This window comes from Sander vitreus, chromosome 4 (genome assembly GCF_031162955.1).
Source record: "Sander vitreus isolate 19-12246 chromosome 4, sanVit1, whole genome shotgun sequence".
Lineage (NCBI taxonomy): Eukaryota > Metazoa > Chordata > Actinopteri > Perciformes > Percidae > Sander > Sander vitreus.
In genome coordinates, this window is record NC_135858.1 from 32,757,263 (window position 1) to 32,779,283 (window position 22,021).

The window sequence follows — 22,021 nt, forward strand, 5'->3', positions numbered from 1 at the left end:
TTTACATGTTGGAAATCCTCAGACCTCAGGCTTCTTTGCCCAGGCCTTTATACAATTTTCATAGTTTGTAAGGAGACAAGCCTCCGCGTACAGTTGATTGATGCTCCCAAAAATCCGTAAGGGAATCACAGAATCAAAAAACTTGTGCTCTTTGACCTGGCGAATGGAGTGCTCCACATGCACCCTTAGACATGCTATGGCCTGGGTCTCCCTAACCTCAGATGCAGACATTTGAGGCCTGCCAGAGAGGAAGGCGTGTAAACCTTGCAGGGCACAATGTCATTAATGAGGAGCCATCCCAGGTTTGAGCAGAAAGTGAAATTAATGGATGTGCAGTGAAGCAGCGTCAGTCAGCGGTGTAAAGTTGCCGTGGTAACAACATAATCTTCTTCTGAATCATTGTTATTATAAATAAAAGACATTCAATATATGCTTGTTACGTGCCGTGTTTTGTTTTGCTGTGTTGCCTGCCTGTCTGTGTGTGTGATTCTCCTCAGGTGTGTGCTGGTGTTTCCTGGCATCTCCTGCAGCTGCAGCTGATCAGCTGATGAGGGAAGGTGTTAAATGGCTGTGCCAAGCCAGAGTGAGGGGTGTTTGCTTCAGTGGAAGTCAAAGAGTGACACAGAGTGGGGAAGCTGCAGTGGAAGCCAGCCGTGTGTGAGCAGAGTGAGCAGAGAAGTGCTGCTGTGACCTACGTAGGGGATACTGTGAGAAGTTGAATCGAGTCAGTGATCGTCTTCCTTTTGGAGATTGCTTTCAGTTGTTTTGTGTTGAGTTTGGCGAATAAATTACCTTATTTACCGTTTGTCTATTTTAAATTGTTTGCATCCTCTGCCCCTAGACAAATTAGGGATGTAACAATGCTTTATATGTTACTATATCAAATAAAAAAATGCTTACTTAACGAAGTTTTCAATAAAATGAATGCGGTAAAGCGTCCCGTGCTGTGACGTTGCCGTGGCAACGTCTTAATCTTCTTCTGAATCATTGTTTTTTTTAATAATATTGTTTTATATATACTCTAAATATTACTACATGAAATTAAAAAAAAAAATGCTTACTTTTTCTACACCTTACACAAAACTAGAAAACTACCGGCCATTGCATTACGTTATTAAACCAGCGAATCCGTGTGTCCCCCACGAAAAAGAATCCTCGTTGTTTTCCGTGGTGGCCACACGTCATTTTCACGTGCCTCCACCACGTAATGCGGTGATAAGAGTTTGTGATCATTTCACGTAATTCTGTGAGATCAGGTTGTTTTTCTTTACTGCTTGTTGCTGCTTTGCATGGTGCAAGAAGATGGCTCGGGGCTGTGTTGCTTCCCTGTGTTTTGATGCTTGCATAGCTTCTTATACTAAATGGGGATACTGTTGATGTGTAACTGTGCTATTGTCTTGCTGCTTCCTGTAGCTCTGCATTGCTTACTGAGAAAGCTTATTTGTTGCGCTATGTATGGTGTCTTGTTGACTTCTGACTGTATAGTTTAACCTGTACTAATGTCTTGTTGTTTCCTGTTGCTCTGGTCTAAAATCATCTGGCCAAAGGACTACAGTTGAAAATTAGCCAGCTGGCTAACACTGGCACATTTACAGAAATGTTGATTAATGTGTGTTGTCCTTTATAAAATAAAGAATAAAGGTTGTTTTATGCTTCTGCGTTGAATCAACAGCGTACCCCCGCAGACTCCTCTGCGTCTACGCCGGACCCTACGCTGTAGCCTGACGTGCACCTCTCGAAAAATTTAACTACACGTCGCAGTGATGCACGTTGCTCGGCTGTGGCTTGGTAGCATTGCATTTCCCCTGACTCATTTCCTGGTTCTCCTCCATAAACAACATGAAATCAAGGAGAGGGTTAACTTTTCCTGCTAAAGATTTCCCACCTTGGTCAGAAAACACAGGGGAGACACTTTGTTTCTCTCACTATGACTCTAGAGTCAGTACTTGCTCCAAAGCTAATCACCATCACTCTCTCACTTCTCCCTCGCTTTACCACATACTCCTCCCCCCCCCCCACACACACACACACACACACACACACACACACAGGCTGGACGCACACACCATAAATATCAGGCCACTTACTAGGCTACAGCGAAAGCTCTGCGTGGAGCCTCCGCAGAACCATAAAACAACCATGAGAATAAGAATAGCAGAAGGTGCGAGCAGACAGCACAAAGACCTCTGCCTCCATCTGGCGGTGGATGGAGAGAAATAAGGAGCAGAGGAGCTTCTGGATCCGCGTCGCGCTCTCTCTCTCTCATCCTCAGGTATGCCTCCTAACTGCGCTCCAGCGACCAGCAGCAACACTTCCCTCTCCTCCTCTCATTCTCGGTTTGATGGGACAAACTAACTAGCGCTGTAATATAAGTGAGAACATCAACGGTTCAGAAGAAGTGATTACAAAGCCTCATCCATGGCGACAATAGTGGATTTCGACCCGCTCAACTCCACAGTACCAGCGACAAAGATTGAAATCAGCGTTTCCTGCAGGTAAACATATTTTTACATTGACATATTTACACGTTGGATGCTTGATCTTATAGCACGTTTTCTCGTGGTGTTTAAAAGGGGCTATACTATTCCTGTGCGTGTTTCCTGCCATTTTCTATGATTCTTACACTTTCCCTCACGCTTTAGATCAGTATCGTGTGCTTTTAACGTGCACGGAGCAACTCTGTGTTCCTGAGGAGGGATTTGCATGTGCGGTGGGTGTAGAAGTGCGTGGGTAACCAACAGTAGCAGGATTTATTGTGAGTGGCTTGGAGAGCTCCGAGAGACATGAGTGGATATGAAGTACTGAAAAGACACAGACTGATAGCGCTTTGAACAATGATTAATAAGAACGGATGGGAATACTATATTTTATCATCACACTAATATCAGCACATGGAAACTGTACTCCAACAGCACTGGGAACATACGGCTCCATAGGAATAGCCAACGATAGTATTTAATATGGTGCTGTTTTATGAAAAACAAAATATGTGAAGGGTAAATGTGGAGTCAAAGAACAGTAGTAATTGAGAACCAGCAAGGGAAATAAAAGGAAAATAATAAAAGTAAAGGGAATCTCTGTTATGTCCCTATTAGGAAACATACAGTTCTTATAGAAACCTTCAATAAAAAAAGTTCAAACTTAGTCTTGAAACTAGTGTTTCCCCTTTCTGACTGAGACACTAAGACAGATATTAAATACAAGAATACAAGTTACAGTGCAGTATAATAAATGAATAATTATTTAAAGAAAGGCAGAGTCAAAAAGAAAGGTCTTCAGCCTGTATTTAGGGCGTTTTCACACCTGAAAGTCCGAACCAAGGTCCAGACCAAGGTTCATATTTTTGTTACATTGTATACATTTGATCTGGTAAGTTTTGGTTTCACACTGCAGTTATGCAAGCGCACTAAAGATCTATATGTGACAAAACTACGTCCTGCTGTCATCACATATGTGAGCTGCGTCTCCAGATACTTATAATTGATTGGTTTGTAGACGGGCTTCCCCGTCCTCTCATATCCTCTCTCTGTGTCAGAGTTTTTTCAACTTACTGCTGCTATCCCTTACTGCCGTGGCTCCTTTTGTTTTGTTGTGATGTTGAGAAGCAAGAACTTTCTTTCTTTAGTCAGACAAACGGAAACCTACACTGTACATTTATTACGACTTAACAAGTAAACTGCTGATGTATTCTCAGCTCTGATAGCCGACAGCTGTCTGCTCTGAGCGCATTCACCGTCTTGTAACACAAGGAGAGCCTGCCAGAGCTTCTTGTATTTGGTCCAAAAGTCCGAACCATCCAAAAAATGCTTTCACACTATAAACGAACCGGACCATGTTCAGTTTGGTCCGGACCGAGACCACCTCTTTTGATCGGGCCAAAATTTGGTCTCTTGATCCGGACCGTGAAGGCACCTTTCTCACCTGCAAGTTTGGTTCGGACTAAACTGAAAAGTCCGAAAGTCCGGACCAAATGAGGTAGGTGTGAAAACGCCCTTAAAAGAAGTGAGAGTTCCAGTGGACCTGCAGTTTTCGGGGAGTTAGTTCCAGATATGTGGAGCGTAGAAACTGAATGCTGCTTCTCAATGTTTAGTTGTGAGTCTTGGGACAGAAAGCAAAGCTGATCCAGGGTGGTTCAGAATGTAGCAGCAGATCAGAAATAAACCGTTCAGTATTAACGAACAGTAGTAGACTGGGTAAGGCCATCCCAACCTGCCGGCGATTTGATTTCGCCCTGCAGCTCAGGCTGGAAACCTGTACATTTATCTATCCTGCTTCCGTTACAAATTTGGGGGAACCAATCACAAACTGGCTTATCCACCTGGCGCGCTATTGGCGGGTAGCAGCTTTTTGTTTACATTCAACAAGCTGGCCACTGAAGCGCAGCACTCCATGGCAGCAACCCGTTGATGCCGCTGTCGCTGTTACGTCACCCAGATCGTTGGTCTGATTGGTTGAAGGACTATCCAATTGCGTACAAAGTCATTTGAACTATGCCCGTTGATCACGCCTTTTGTGCAGAGAAAATACAGAGCAGACTCCCCAGGCTAATGTTCAATCTTAAAAGATTGAGCTTGGTCTGGTGATAGCCAGACTACAACAGTAGTATTTTAAAGTAAATTCTTTGAGAGACAGGAAGCCAGTGTAAAGACTTAAGAACTGGAGTGATGTGATCTACTTTCTTGGTCTCAGTGAGGACTGGAGCAGCAGCGTTCTGAATCAGCTGATTGATTTTTTTTAGGGAGACCTGTAAAGACACAGTTACAGTAGTCTACTCTACTGAAGATAAAAGCATGGACAAGTTTTTCCAAATCCTGCTGAGACATAAGTCCTTTAACCCTTGATATATTGTTAAAGGTGTAGTAAGCGATGCTGCACAAACAACTGCCAAACAAATAATAACCCCTCTTCAGAAGCTCAACCCCCCAGATTCAATTATATGAATGAGTGTATATATATATATATCCAAAAATATGGCATTGCCATAGCGACCACTTCTGTTAGTGTCTCTGCTGACTAAACCAAATATGTCAGAGTCGATATTATCCCACATTAGGTCAAAGTAGGGATGTCACAATACCAAAAATCTAGTATTCGGTACCGATACCAACAAAAGTACACAATATGCGATACTAAAGTCGATACCACAGTGTGTGTAAAAAAAAAAAAAAGAGGAAGAAAATAATAATAATACATTACATTAAACATGAATTCCTTTATTTAAATATTAGGGGGAGCAGCGTCAAGTCACTCTTCTTTCAGTGTTTTCTTTTAGTTTCAACTTTCTGTTATGGTGTGGAGTGGAGGGGGCAAGGAGAGCGTAATTTACGAAAACGTCAGTCCTCTGGACCCCATAGTCCGTTGCTTTGAAGCCTGGCATCACCACACAGCCAGCGTACGGTACCGTCTTTCATGAGTTCACCTGGAACTTCCAGACAGCAAGAATGTTTAGTTACGTCTGTTTCTCTCTGCCGTTGTTGTTTTTCACAAAGAACCGGGCTGGTTAAAGTTAACTGATGTTATAAAGGGTCTGTTAAAACAAGCGCTATCAGAGCACATGTTAGGTTGTGATAGACAACAGCAGAGAAAAATAGACTCGCTTGCGGTTTGGGAGTTCCAGGTGAAGTCGTGAAAGCTGTACGGTAAAGCCAGAAGCTGAATGTGGTCAAGCCGTACAGGGAGATGAGGGGCTATTCGCTGTTTTTCCGTGCTGGCCGGTGTTCTTCGTCAGCATTTAGTGGCAGTCATTTTTAACGTTAGGCGTATATACTGCCCCCGTCAGGTCCGGAAGGATTGCATCCCCCGCTACCTGGAAAAATGAGTACCGGCACGTTGTCAGAATTTTAGTACCGAGTTGGTACCGAAGTATCGATTCTCGTGACATCCCTAGGTCAAAGAGGTTATGATAATAAGAGGCGACACTCCATTGGGTCGCCAATACAACGTCTGCGCCCAGTCACCGAGCCGAGTCGCCGCCATTTTGGACTGAACTCAAGTGTTTGCATTAATGACGGAGATACGTAAAATATGCCATTCTTACTCACGAAAAGGGATTCATCTGTTTAAAATGGCTAATAAACAACAGCCATGGCAGTCATTTAAAGTGGTCACATTATGTTTTTTGGCTTTTTCCCTTTCCTTTATTGTGTTTATCTTTTGTGTGCACGTTATAGGTTTACAAAGTGAAAAAGGCCAAAGTCCACCCCAAAGGGACTTACCATCTCCAACAGAAAACACTGTTCACAAACTGCTCCAAACAGCTCTATTGTAGTCCAGCCTTTACTTCCATGACCAACGTGCGTCACTTTGTAGCAAATGTTATAATGCTCGCCTAGCTGCTAGCGTGGCATGCCCTCATACTCTGCTTCTGACTGGCTAGTAGTCCTTACCTAGGTACTGTCAGGGCACGCCCTCATATTCTGCTTCTGACTGGCTAGTAGTCCTTACCTAGGTACTGTCAAGGCATGCCCTCATACTATGCTTCTGACTGGCTAGTAGTCCTTACCTAGGTACTGTCAGGGCAGGTACTGTCAAGGCACACCCTCATACTATGCTTCTGACTGGCTGGTAGTCCTTACCTAGGTACTGTCAGGGCATGCCCTCATACTCTGCTTCTGACTAGATAGTAGTCCTTACCTAGGTACTGCGCATGTGTGAAAGATGTCAAAGATGGAATAGAAGTGTGATGCCTCACTCTGTAACTAAAACAGAGAGCTCAACACACAGGGTGAAAAGTGGAGCGGTAGCAGTGTGCAGTACAACAAAAATATGGTGTTTTTTGAAAAATAAACCATGTAAACCTATTCTGGTAGAACCTCTAAATACAATTATGAACCTGAAAATGAGCATAATATGAGCACTTTAATCTAAACGCCTTCCCTTTTTTTACCTGTTTGTAGTCATACTAGTGACAGATTGCTTAACGAAAAGCTGAAATTGAAGCTAGACTGAACTTGTCAAAGTGACAAGGATTTAGCATAGACCTCTATTACAGTAAAAGCCACGCTGATGTCTGAATGCCTCAAAGAATTCCATATTATTCAGATTATTATTCAGTTCAGAATACATCTGTCAAATCAGGCTGTAGTTTCATTTATTGTCATTGTTGCATAACAAAATGCAGTTGTAGTAACGTTAGTATCTGGGGAGATATGGCTAGCATCTTAATATAAAAAAATTCAAAAAATTCTCCATCAACTTGAATTTGAGCACCAAAACTTTGCTGATGTAACGTTAAATAACATAAAGTCTGCCTCCCGTCATCCCACCACAGTCCTGTGCTCTGTCAGTGTGGAACACAGTCCGCCCGTTCCAGGAGCCAGGTCTTTGCCCAGTGGGCACCACACAACAGTCACCCATCTCCCGTAGCTGGCTCACACTGCCTTCGGTGGCGCTTGGTTAACTGTGTGGTTGAGAGATGCCGTGGGTAGCGATATTCTCAATGTCTGCTAAACTTAATCCAGTCCCCGGGCTTCCTTCTCTGATGTTTATGAGTTTATCTCTGCCATACGCAGAATATGCTTCGATAATAAAGTTGAAAAGACAACAAAATTAAAATGTAGCAACGTTTATGGGAGCTGCAGGCCATGGTAATAATAACTAAGCATGATTGGTTTTACAAGTTACGCGAAATCGCTGCAGTCGGCAGTCAGCAAAACAAGCTGTAAATTGTTGGCCAACTGCACCCAATTTTTTTAATTTACTATTAAAAAGTGCTTGTTTTGCCGCTGACAGGCTCAGATTAATATTCAAAGTGTCTGACAACATTATGGAAAGAATTCCCACAGAGGGTGGCTGTTCTGTTAAAGAGAAACATCCTTTTTTAAACATGAAAACATCCGCGAAATTGCTATAGCCAAACCCACCAGACTTTATGTAAATAAACAGTAATTTTATCATCGTAAAATACACTTCATTTAAAGTTGACAGACACAAAATAAAACCATGAAAAGCTGTCTTGATTTGTTTTTCCACTTTTCCAACAATCACCACTCTGGTTTGGTTGAAGTAAACACATAGTTTACAAATTTACACGTGAAAATATGTTGTCTCTGTACACGCTAAAAGTGTTGGTTATTTCCATGGAGTGTGGTGGGTTTAGCGACAGCGATCTCGGCGCTGTTTCTGGTTAAACAAAGTTAACAAAGTTAAACTCTTTAAGAAAAAGGTCTATCTCTGTAGGGATCCTTTCCATAATGTTGTCAGACACTTAGAATAATAATCTGAGTCTGTCAAAACAGAACTTTTAATGGACGCTAACTGTCAGTGCGCTCTCTTGTGGTGGTTGCGCAAAAAACATGTAAGTGTCACCTCTTATTATTATAACCTCTTTGGTTAGGTTGTGGATCAGCAAACTGTCGCTACTGCTGTAAAGCCAGCCAGTTGGGACCAGCCATCACAAACAACAGCAAACGAGATTAAACTGACCTGTTGAAAACAGCAAACAGTGAAACGGCGAAGCTAATGTTACTCACTCGTCCATAACGACGAGAACCCTCATCAGTTTTCATTCCTTTGAAATCAAGGGTTTCTGCAGCGTTGAAATGCCTCACTGATGTTAACAATAGGGATCGACCGATACCGACTATTAGTAGTTAATGAAACCAATAAATTGGAACCGATATGCATATACAGTCAAATGAAAATCTTTAAGTCAAAATTTAGATTTTGGAATGTTACACACTCCAACACAAAACTTTGTTTAAATGCTTTAAGCAATTATTTAATCAAACTTTCCGCATAATATAATATAAAAAAGAAAAAGAAAAATTGCTTTTTTCAGAACAGTTTGTGTTGCACTGTATGAAAAGTGGGATTTTCGTCAATAAGCGGCACTGTAGATTGTCGTGGAAGTTCAGGTTTAGGACTGTACACGGCAATTTACAGGCAACACGGAAAACTACCGTGAATTGTCGGAAATTGACGTGGGCCTTGCTTGGCATTTGTCCCCCCATGACCCCTCCTCCCTTTAATTCTATGGGAGGCTTTAACATGTAAATAAAAATGCTGTGAGCTATACAGATGCAAATCAGGGTAGCAGCAGGGGGAGTTTTACCCCAGCTGACATTTTTCTAAAAGGTATTAACTTCATTTTAAGAAAATCTCTTAAAATAGATCAGGCTCAGTATAGCCTAATTGTAGACTCTTAAATTTTAGCTTGAATTGATTTATTTAATGAAAGTATGCTAGATTAATTACTGTGTATGTCATTAGCAATGACCAATGTTATGTAAAAAAGATACACAAAACAATTTATTTCAACAATTAGTTTTTATCAGGCTTTGCCATAAAGGTTAAATGTGCATTCCATGCAAACAACATCACAGTCTCCTAGAGCTCAACCACTGTGCATAGTGGCATGACTACAGTGACCTTTCTTTGGTCTTGCTCATCCAAGATTGTCTGGTGGAATGGAGACAGAGGCACCACTGTACAGTTTTTTTAAGAGAAGTCTTTCTGCTGACACCAAAACACTGTGCTTCACATAAAGCGTATCAGCTTTGTCATTGCATGACAAAGTCCCAACCATTTGTCTTCTTAAAATACTGGCAAATATTCACATGTCCATGGCATATGAAGCTGTTGGCTCTGCTGAAATGGCCTCATAATCTGGACTTCAATTGTCCTATTGTTATTAAACTTTACCAGTATTCCATTAAAACTCACTGTAATTCACCTCCACACCAGTCTGTGCGCTGTTCGCGCCCTGCTGGTTAATCACCTATCCTCTTTCTTCCCTATGTTTCTTCCCCCTCCCCCCGCCTTCACTGCTTTGATTTGAAAAATAGCAGGGGGAGATGAGTCCTCCGAGAGTTAGAGCAACAGCTTCCAAAGTATGGGAGTATTTCAGGCCAACTGGTAAAAGAGTTGTCTGTACACTTGCTTATCACGGGACTACAACCACGCACCTAAAAAGGAAACACGCAGGAGTTGTTCAAGATGTACGGAGCATTTCTTTTTTATTCCCTCCATGTCAGCTCCGTGGCTCCGTAAAGATGCGCCCACAGAAAAGGAAAAGACAACGTAAGTATATGATTATTAATGAAACGGAGCTAGTCTGTATTGTTTATTAACTCCTGAGAAGTACAATGACTGTCTTTCTTTCAAATCACTTTTTCTGGGATTTGGGGTGTTGTTTTGTGTCTCTGGTGCTTCCACACGCATACAAACTTTGAAAAAAAAAAACTGTTTTGAGTGAGATACGGGTTTCTGAATGTGTCCTGCCTTCAGTCTCCGGGTGAGCTGTTCAAAATCTGCACGGCTTTCTACGTAACTAGCCGAGGCGAGGGGCCTAGGGGGCTAAGCGTTAGCATGCTAGCTTGTTCTCAATGGCAAAACACTGCTACAACACACACAAATTCACCCTAATCTACAAAATAAATTGTATAGAACTACTTACATGTCCCTGTTCTGCAGGTATTTCACGCAAAGTTGGAAGTGCGCCCTCGTTTAGAAGAAGTCTCCCAGCTAATCCTGCCTTGTACAGGCCGAAGTTGTAGAAACAGCTAGCTAGCTCATGTAGTCCTTACCTAGCTACTGTAGCTAAAACAGAGACCTGAACACAGTGTGAAAAGAGGAGCTGCAGCAATGTGCAGTACAACAAAAATATGGTGTTTTTTGAAAATTAAACCATGTAAACCTATTCTGATACAATCTCAAATTACAATTATGAACCTGAAAATTAGCATAATATGGTCACTTTAAACAGGCTACTTAGACTTTGGCAGTAATGTTTTAAACCCCACCATGCACGCAAGTTTAAACGCGAGCAGCACAGCTGTGTGCCTGCCTGCTTTCAGCGTGATTAATTATTAGGCAGAGCTAATAAGCGGGACCAGTGTAAGTTGCTTTATAAACGTGTATTTTTTTGGTCTTGTAATTTACAGGAAGCAGTACGCCGTCTTCACAACTTGGAGACAAATTGTAGGCGTACGAACCAGAGCAAGGGTAAGATTTAAAGAATATGCTTTCATTCTGCTGTATAAGGAAATAGATACGTTAATAGACCCATCTTAACCGTACATTTTGTTTTCACAGACTAACCTCGCCTCATAACGAGGCCGTGACCTATTTGCTCGGAGCTATGTCTGCAAGTCCTGATTTACATGATGCTGACAATGACGGCATTGTGTGTAAGTAACTTTTCCTGTTTTCTCCTTCCTTGTTTAATTTTACTGTGACTTATGTTTTTTTTTTTTTATTCATACCACTCTCATTTAATTGATTTCCAGCTGCCTGTAATTACGAGACAGTAAGCAGGAACTTCAGGTAGAAACAACCAGATCTTGCATCGCAGGCGGAAGCTGTGAAGAGTTCAGCTCGGAGTCCAGTGAGAAGAAAGAGGGTAAGATTAGATCCGTTTTGGTCAATGTGACTATTTTTCAGGAGCATTAATAGATGTGTTGTGTCCATATGCAGTGCATCGCGCAGTACTGATTGTCTTTGATCAGATTCTATTGATTACAGCTGCTGGAAGCGAGACAGAATGTGTTGGATCGATTGTGCGTCATTTTCGCAGCCAGGTTAGCTTGCCGAGCTCTGTGCCACCACGCTGCAGTCGACATTAGAGGCAATACGAAGTACAGGGCAACGCACCACAGACGTCTGCAAAACGGACCGAATTAAGACAGAATGCTGCCAGTTACCTTTTTTACCAGTTTACCATTTGTTGTGTAGGCTGTGTTTGTTGTGTGCTAATAAAGCTCTTTTTTTTTTAATAAACATCACATTCCTGGCAAATTTTTCTTTCCTCAATAAATTCATGTCCTTGATGGTAATATAGTGTATGACATGAATATACATGTCATAAACTATGTATCTGATTTCATATGTTGCTAAAATTGCACTTTTATTACTGTAAGATTAAAGGGAGAAGAGCTTTGATGTTAAACAAGAGCTTATTAATTATTTTACCTAGGGCTACTGTTAAAAAAAGCAAATACAGGCTACTCTTTTTTGCGCTCTGTTTACTTTAAAGGAGAATTCCGGCCAATTTTTACGTTAATCTTGATTGCTATAGCTACGTGAGTACTTTCGATAGAAAAAACCCCAACCTGAATCAGTGCAGGTAACACGGAGAAGCTGCAGCTACGTACTACAAGCGTCCCCTGAGCTAAAACGGAAGTGGTCGGGGCAAGTTTTAGAGTGCCTTTGTGCCTCTTAACAGACACAAAATGCATAATATGTCTGTGCCACATGAACAGGGCCCTTACGTGTTAACAAGATGCGTTTTCAACTCAGACATTGTTTAAATTCACCTACCCTGGTCCTTGTATCGATCCTGCCGGTAGCTAGCTTGCCCCTGCTAGCTGATAGCCGTTAGCTAATCCACGGAGCAGTGGTGGTGTGGCCCCTAAAATAAACAGTAGTGCGGTAGTAGCTGTTAGCTGCTAGCTGCCCTCCGGTGAGTGTGTACAGCCAGATAGCTGTTAGCCGTTAGCTGCTAGCTGCCGTCCGATGAGTGTATTCAGCCAGGCTTCTGTGATAATCATCCCAATAAAAATCCACGGAGCGCCCAGTGGTCTGGTGGATGTCCTGCATAGGACAGATCATGCCTTCGCAGCGAAAGGTTTAGATTATTTCCCCCTCAAAATAGGTAATTGAGCACTGTATTGGTTATGACCATATCAGTGACTATGTAACTACATGGAAACGGGATAAACGATGTCTGTGGCTTGCACAGTAATAGCGTTACTGAAGCTTAGCTGTAGCTGGCTGGCACAAAAGCCTGGCTGAATACACTCACCGGACGGCAGCTAGCAGCTAACGGCTAACGGCTATCTGGCTGTACACACTCACCGGAGGGCAGCTAGCAGCTAACAGCTACTACCGCACTACTGTTTATTTTAGGGGGGAATACACTTCAAGACATGACATGACCTGTCCTCTGGAGGACATAGCCACACCACCACCGCTCCGTGGATTGTTATTGGGATGATTATTACAGAAGCCTGTCTGAATACACTCACTGGACGGCAGCTAGCAGCTAACGGCTATCAGCTAGCAGGGCAAGCTAGCTACCGGCAGGATCGATACAAGGACCAGGGTAGGTGAATTTAAACAATGTCTGAGTTGAAAACGCATCTTGTTGACACGTAAGGGCCCTGTTCATGTGACACAGACATATTAATTGCATTTTGTGTCTGTTAAGAAGCACTAAGGCACTCTAAAACTTGCCCCGACCACTGTCGTTTTAGCTCAGGGGACGCTTGTAGTACGTAGCTGCAGCTTCTCCGTGTTACCTGCACTGATTCGGGTCGGGGGTTTTTCTATCGAAAGTACTCGGGTAGCTATAGCGATCAAGATTAATGTAAAAATTGGCCGGAATTCTCCTTTAAGTTTTTATTTTTGTATTCCTCCTGAAAGTGACTTTATTTTATTGTTGGATTGATAGCCTACATCTGGCTTCAGGTTACACTACAAATTAATTTTACTTGAACAGTGCAGTGTTAAACAATTTTAATAAATAGAGATTTGAACCTTACTGAAATTTGTTTTGTGTAAATTGTTAATAATTGAGCAATGGGAAAATAATCGCTAATTGAAAAATGAATCGTTTGATTAGTCGACTAATCGAAAAAAAATAATTGCTAGATTAATCGTTTAAAAAATAATGTGTGAGTGGTGAAGCGAAGAGAGCGACCGCCGGTGAGTGGTGTCGGAGTTAGCGTTGCGGCTGTGTGAGGGAAAAACGAGAGGAAAAAGCGATAGCAAAGACGACATAAAGTGAGTTAACAGTGAACAATAAAACACTAAGGGCCCTATCTTGCAAAGCCCGATGCAAGTGTCTTTGCTAGTTGAAGAACGACGCAGTTGTCAATTTCCTGTCCAGCGCCCATGTAGTTTAAATAGCAAATGCGCCTGCGCTCATCTTTGCGCCAATGGGCGTGCTAGTCTTACAGGGAGGTGTGTTTAGGTGAATTCTTGGCGTATTGCTATCTTGAGGAAGCGAGAAGTGATCGCGCCATTGACCAACAAAAACCTGGTCTAAAGTCAGTACCGCAGCATTTCATTGTTATTTTAACAGTGAATAATTCAAATGTGCCTAGGCTCGTGCACAGTGCGCACACACTATGCTTGTTACACACACAGGGAAGCGCAGCAGCACACAAACATGCAAAAGATTACAAATAAAAACATTACGGTGCAAATCCGCCATCATAATAGCAATGCGCCAAGGTACAAACGCGCCTGGCTTTTAAAGGGAATGGGAGATGACACTCTGATTGGTTTATTGCATGTTACTCCCAAAACACACCTATGAATTACAGTTTTTTGCGATTGTTTACACACTAAAATAAAAATTTCCACACAATTTGCAAAATTCTACTCCAATGAGCAAAACACCACAGATTTGCACAACATTACACACAATGTCTGCTTCACCCTTTTTGCAAAACATTACACACAGTGATTTGTAAAACTCTACACACATTTTCACACCTTAGACACAGATAAGGATTGTGAGGTTACTTCCTTGTCATTACAAAGCCCTGGATTGCCAATGACCACACTAATGAACAAATTGAATAATCACATCCACCAGGTGTGGAAGCACACGTGCTAATTTGAAAACGCAGCACTCAGGTGTGCTATAAAAGGCAGAAGGTGAGTTCACCTGTCTTCAACAAAAATGGAAGGAGCTAGAAGAAGAAGAAGAAGAAGAAGAGTGAGAGTGAGAGTGAGAATGAGAATGAGAGGAGGAGGAGGAGCTCAAAGAGGAGATGAAGGAGGTAGAGGAAGAGGAGAAGAAGGTAGAGGAAGAGGCCTAAGTAGAGGATGAGGTAGAGAAGGACTTGAAGAGTTGATAGAACCTGAACAAAGAAGAGAGGACCAAATTTGACTCAAGAAATCCGTGCAACACTTATTGACCATGTTATCAACCATGGACTGACACTGATGGAAGCTGGACAAAGAGTTCAACCAAATCTCAGCAGAAATACTGTTGCGTCAGTAATTCGGACATTTCATCAAGAAAACAAGTAAGCTAACCACACAGTACATTGAAACTGAAGCTTGCTGTACTGCTGTGCTGTCAATATTGTTTACTGTGACATTTGACAGTAGGCTGCATGTGTATTTTTTTTTTATATATCTTTTTACATAGGATTGAGAGTCGAGGACACCAAGGTGGAAGGGGCCTATGTTCACTCGTGCACAAGAGGCCGCCATTGTGAACATGGTTTTGACCAATAATTTGATCAGACTGTGAGAAATCCAAGCCAATATCATCAATGATGACCATATTTTCAATAACATCCAACGAGTCTCTCTTTCAACATTAGGTCGAATCCTCAAGAAAAATCAAATATACATGAAGCAACTGTATCAGGTACCATTTGACAGAAATTCAGAGAGAGTGAAACATCTGCGCAATGAGTATGTGGAGGTATGTATTGTTCATCTTACTATGGTGTGGTATTGTGCACTGCTCATAATGTTCTGGCACAAGAAAATACTGTGCAATAGATATTGAATAGCATCCTATTGTCTTTTACTGTGTTTCAGAGAGTCTTGCAAATGGATACTGCAGAAATTCAACATGAATTTATATATGTGGATGAGGCTGGATTTAACCTTGCGAAAACAAGAAGAGGAGGGAGAAATGTAATTGGACACAGGGCAATCACCAATGTGCCAGGGCAGCGAGGGGGTAACATCACCCTTTGCGCTGCTATCACACAAAATCGGGTCCTCCACCACCATGCAAATCTGGGACCCTATAATGCAAATCTAATACTTGCATTTCTTGACAGATTGCACGAGATTGTCACAGCATTAAACCAAGTGGACCAGATGCGGTACATTGTCGTTTGGGACAATGTCTCATTCCATCAGGCTGCTCTGGTCCAGAATTGGTTCTTATACCTTCCCCCATACTCCCCCTTCCTGAATCCAATAGAAGAGTTTGTCCCTCATTCAGGCCTTGGAGCAGGCATGTGATCATATCGAAGCAGCTTCTGTGCAGGGGTGGATTCGTCACACGAGGCGATTCTTCCAACGGTGCCTTGCCAATGAAGACATAGCCTGTGATGTGGATGAAGTCTTATGGCCTGATCTAGCCAGACGTAAAGATGAATAGTTACAGTATTCTTGTTGTTTTACAGTAGTTTTTCTTCAGAGTCAAAGTGTATGTACTTCATGCAGTAATTTTTGTTTGTCTACAGATTTTTTGTTTCATTGATTTCATTGTTGGTTGATTACTGTAACTAATTATGGTAAGAAATACTGTAAGTATTGAAATAAATACTTGACATATTCAGTCTGCAGCATCAGTGTTGTGCAGTGCTTGGCAAGTTTATAGTAGGCCTATTTGTGTACATTCTCCCTATATCTCAAACTAATCATGAAGAATGTTGTGGGTTTGTCACTGGTCATCTAAATTATCCCTTACATAACAATGTCTGGCCAAAAATCTAGCACATGCTAGTTCCTAAAATTAGTTTTTTTTACAAATGTGTTTTTTATTTATCACAGCAGTGTGAAACTGGCTGCAATAGTGTCTGATCATTGAGGACGGTGTTGGTTAAACTAAACTAATAGCATTTTTCACAAATATGTGTATATGTTTTGACTGAAGTGTCATTTTGCAAACAATCTAGGAATTATGCAAATTGAGTGTGGTGTTTGGATAATTGTGATTATATTTCGTAAAAAGAACCCGGTTTTCAAAATTGTGTGTAAACAATTGAAAAAAACCAATGAATATAAGTACAACCCTTTTCAACCATGCGCACGGACCCTTTTTTTCTGCCGTCAAACTAGCAAAAGTGGATTTGGACACGCCCTAAACGCACCTGCGCCATGCGCTTCACGCCGTGCGCTTAGCTCGTTAAAATAGGGGCCCAAGCTTCTTAAGACACAGTGCTTCATCTGTTGTTAATACTGTTGGTAAAGTGAAGGGTGTTACAATGTGGAGACTGCAGTTCACAGACTAGCACACCTTTTTGTTTAATTAAATTGCACAATTTTTGCGGTTATGTAATCGCACAGAGTGACATCATGATTAGATTAATTGTGCACGTGCATCCCTAGTTTTGTTTGAATTATTAATACATAATACCAAGTGTCAGAGGTGTTGCCACTTGGGCCCCTGGCAGGAGTATTGGCAGTCCCCTCAGTCCTGGGTCGTGTCTATATGCTAATGTAGCATGAAGCTGTTGATTGTGACAAGCTGTTCCTGGTCCTCAGTGTCCCCAGGCCCTGCCAATCCACATGGGTTAGAGAGGGGCTGTTTCGCTTCGCTGACACTGACAGAATGGGCTTGGCGTGGGCCCCAGAAGGATCCTCACTGCTGATCAACCGGACATCAGCTGTGAATACAGCACAGAGAGCGAGAGAGGGAGGAAATGTGTGTGTGTGTGTGTGTGTGTGTGTGTGTGTGTGTGGGGAGGGGAGCAGGGGAGAGAGCGAATCAGGAGAGGGAGGTTTCTGAAGCTGTCATGAAACTCCATGAAATCAGGTGGTTGATAATGTTGGCTTGAGCTTGGGGCCCTGTAACAACAGACAACCAAAATAGGCTTCAAGTGAGGCAGTTGCACCTGAAGCCAGATAGCCTCAATGTCATGCGCATTAAGATCGTAGCATTTGTTTTTCCACAGGAAAGTGCTCACGTATAAAAACTGCAACCCCACCACCAAACCTATTTCTATCCTTTCTGTACACAGAAAAGCAATTCAAATTCATCAAATGAACAGTCCAAATGAGTCTTTGAAACAGCCAGAATGTCTACTGTATTAGACTGCAAAGAGAGGGAGGGTTCATATGTTTTATTCCTAAGGCTGCAGATGTTAATATTTGTAAAGACTAAGCCTTTTTGGCAAACTGCCTCAGGATAGTCCCCAATGAATACCTTTTAGTTTTTTTTTCTCTCAAAATGACAGCAACTTTGTCCTTAAATTTGAGAAACTTGGCAAAAATCGGTTTCGATCTGGTAGTGTCCTTCTGTGCGTCAGGCTGTCCGGTTCTGTGAAACCGTTCCAACTCGATCCCTGAGATCTGCAGTTTATCTGAGAAGTGTGCAGACTTTTGTCTCAGTTTCTGCCCAGCTCTCGTTGCCCGACTCTTGGATTCCATCAATCACAATGTTGTTTCTTTGTGACTGTCCATCCAAGTAGTCTATCTTCCCCAGTAAAGAGAAGATGTTTTGACTGACAGATGCTCTGTCCCCGGCCCGCAAGTCATCAACATATTTTTGTGTATAAGGCTCTCGCGTAATCCTCTTCTCTAGTAATTTCATCCAATCTCTTATTGTTTCCTTCAATCATTATCTTAAAAAGCTTTGAGAGTTACGCTCATGTTGGTTGTCCAACAGATCTTTGTACAACAGATTACTCAACTAGGCTTGTGCCGAAGTGGCGATCAGATTGTATGTCGATGATTGAAGAGATCGGCGATTGATTTTTCTTAAACTGATATTTAAGTGATTCTAACGAACTTACTATCAGAACTAAGATGTTATACAATAATATCTAGAATCTGCACCCTCCTCTTTATTAGGGCCCTAGCGCCGACAGCTGCGAAGGCCCTATTGAAACTGAAGGAATTATTATTATTACGGCAAATTAATTGCCTTTTTGAGGGGCTTAACATACTCAAAAACTCACCAAAATTGGCGGTCGCATCAAGCCTGGTGAAAATATATGTATTTTAAGGGTTTCGGGAATAGGTGCACAAAAATGGCTCGCTAGCACCACCTACAAAGTTAAAAAAATTGAGCCCCTGCAGTACGTTTAACGTACACTCATGAAACTTGGTACACATATGTATCATGTGAAGATGTACAATAAAGCTCATTGGAGCCATACCCTAAACCCAACAGGAAGTCCGCCATTTTTAATTGAAAGTTCAAAATTAGTGTGATTTTGGCCGTCGTACTTTAACGAACTCCTCCTAGAGATTTCATCCGATCAACTTCAAATTTGGTCTGTGCCATCTTAAGACGTTAAAGATGAAAAGTTATTAAAAGAAAATGTTTTTGTGCGTTTCACCATCAACACAGGAAGTGGGTGTAACTTGAGTGTACATTGTCCAATTGGCTCGAAACTTTTCAGGATTCATAAGAGTCCAACCTTGACGACATCTACAGTCCAATATTGGCTCAAAGTCATAGCGCCCTCTAGTAGCAACAGGAAGTAGGCCTAAAAATCAAGGCGCTATACTTTAACAAACTCCTCCTAGAGATTTCATCCGATGGACCTCAAATTTGGTCTGTACCATCTCAACACCTTAAAAATGAAAAGTTATTAAAAGAAAAACTTTTTGTCAAACGGTGTGGGCGTGGCGGCCATTTTGAGTGTTGAGCGATGAACGAGACAGTGGCTGTAACTACAGTTTACATTGTCATATCTGCTTGAAATTTCCTAAAATCAACAAGACTCCAGGCCTTAGGACATATACAGGCCATTATTGACTTTTGGTCATAGCGCCCCCCTCTGACAACAGGAAATCAGCCTTATATAACAAACATCATCCGATTTACATGAAAATTATAATGTGTGGTCTACATGTGATACTTAGCCGCCACCTATAGTTTAACCACGCCCATGTACTCTGGTCACGCCCTCTTTTATAACATTTTAACCGTTTAAGGTCGAGTCTTGTGTGAGGTATCATTGAACTCAGCAGACAGTTTTTTTTTGATTGGTGATGGTTTGACCAGACCCCTATGCTTTGGCCACGCCCCTTTTCACAGCTAATGAACTGTATGACGTAGAGTCTTGTGTGAGGTATCATTGAACTCAGCAGGGAGTTCCATTTTCATTGGTGACGATTTGCAGTGTCTGAGTGCCGTGCAAATGTACATTCGCAAGGAGCGGCATCCGCCAGTAACCCCATCCAAACACTGCTTGCAGCTTTAATTTAGAGTTGTTTCTGGAGGAGTGGCAATTCCGCCCGCTGAGCCAAATTAATTTGCACGAGTGAGGATCCATCCATCCCTCCATCTTCATCCACTTATTCGGGGTTGGGTCTTGGGGGCAGAAGCTCAAGCAGGGGACCCCAAACTTCCCTTTCCCCAGCCACGTGAACCAGCTCTGACTGGGGGATCTCAAGGTGTTCTCAGGCCAGGGTGGAGATATAATCTCTCTGCTGAGAACCATGGCCTCAGATTTAGAGGTGCTAATCCTCATCCCAGCTGCTACACTCGGCTGCGAACCAATCCAGTGAGTGCTGAAGGTCATGGACCGATAATGCCATCTGGAACACATCATCTTCAAAAAGCAGCGATGAGATCCCCAAGCCTACCAAAATTGCAACCCCTCCCCACCAAGAATTTGCCCCGATATCCTGTCCACGAATACCACAAAATGGATTGGTGACAAAGCGCAGCACTGGCGGAGGCCAACCCTCACCTGGAACGAGTTTTACTTACTACGTACAGGATTAGATAGCCGAAGAAGGGACACTGTCACCCCATACTCCCGCAGCACCTCCTGGGGCTCTCCCGGGGCCCCGGTTATACGCCTTGCGAGAGGGAAAAGCTGGTCCATTGTTCAACAACCAGGATGGAATCCGCAAAGTTCCTCTTCAATCTGAGGTTTGACTATCGGCCGAATTGTCCAGCACCTTGGAGTAGACTTTACCAGGGAGGCTGAGAAGTGTGATACCCCTGTAATTGGCACACACTCTCTGATCCCCCTTTTTGAACAGGGGATCCACCACCCCACCACTAGTTATGCACTGTCCCAGACTTCCACACAATGTTGAAGAGGCGTGTCATCTAAATCAGCCCCACCACACCCAGAGATTTCAGCATTTCTGGATGGATCTTTACAATCCCCAGGGCTTTGACACTGTGGAGTTGTTTGCCTACCTCAGTGACTTCCACCAGGGAATTTGACGACAATCCAATCCAGCCTCCAGCTCTGCCTTTACCATAGAGTTAGTTGGATTCAGTAGTTTTTCAAATTGCTTCTTCCACCCTATAATTACCTCCTCATTTGAGGTCCCATTCTTACTGTACACAGCTTGGATGGTTCTCTGTTTCCCCCTCCTGAGGTGGCGGACAGTTTTCCAGAAGCATCTTGGTGCCAACCCAAAGTCCTTCTCCATGTCTTCTCCCACACCCGCTGCTTTGCATCTCTCACAGCAGAGGCTGCAGCCCTTCAGGGCCCATAGGTTCAAGTGCCTCCGGAGTCCTCCGGGATAGTATTAGATAGTATAGAAAGTATTAAAGACATCTCTTCTCAGCTCTGTGATGAAACAGAAGATGTGATTATGTGTGTTCTCTACACTTAACAGGCTGGTTGCTGCATCCAAAGCTGCCATATCCACCTTAAAGAAAGTAAGCAGGGTGTATGTGTAAGCAGCTCTGTCAAATGACGTTTCAGTGTATGTGGGTTAGACAGGCTGTGAGATCGTGGTCTTCTTCTGTCTTATATAAGTGGCAGCCTGCCTGCCTGCCACCCACACTGTCAGAAAAAGAGGTACAATACAGGTCCATTTTTGTTCCCTAAGGTACAAACTTAGCAAATGTTCACTTAAAAGTACAAAAATGTATCTTTAAGGTACAATTATGCACCTTTAAGGTACAATTATGCACCTTCCATTGTACATTGTGGACTTTCCGAGGTGTAAGGTACATATTTGTCCCTTACATATTGTACCTTAATGTTTAAATGTAAAACGGCAGGAATTAGTGGATGCTCATGCACAGCAGAAAATGTCATCTCTCAATATAGAAACACAAGTTAACCTATACTATCAAACTCAATAACTCAATAATTGTCAAACTAAATTAACTGTAAAGTTTTGGGACAATGGCAAAAATAAATTAGAATGTTTTTTGGTGAAGTGTCCCTTTGAATCATTTTTAATCATGTTAATGAGGAGTATGTACTAATTTATATTCACAAACAGTATTGAAGAATTAAATTTTCAAACCCTTTACCCTATTTATATTAGAATGAAACTGACAAATAATTGTTAACGCTTTAAGTTGTGTTCTATTGAAAGGATCTAGCTACAGGCTAACTAGAGCTCGACTCGGCGGAAGGATACATGAGTGAATCGACAGTGATCCAAC

At 42.3% G+C, this 22,021-nt stretch overlaps 1 protein-coding gene across 1 annotated transcript in view; it reads left to right on the plus strand.

The window, feature by feature from the left end:
* The first annotated feature begins 2,418 nt into the window (after positions 1-2,418).
* LOC144516126 (copine-9-like) overlaps positions 2,419-22,021 on the plus strand; it is a 348,189-nt gene continuing 328,586 nt past the window's right edge. The window contains exon 1 of the mRNA XM_078247326.1: positions 2,419-2,495. Coding sequence (XP_078103452.1) covers positions 2,419-2,495 — 77 coding nt within the window. The remainder of the gene's footprint in view (positions 2,496-22,021) is intronic.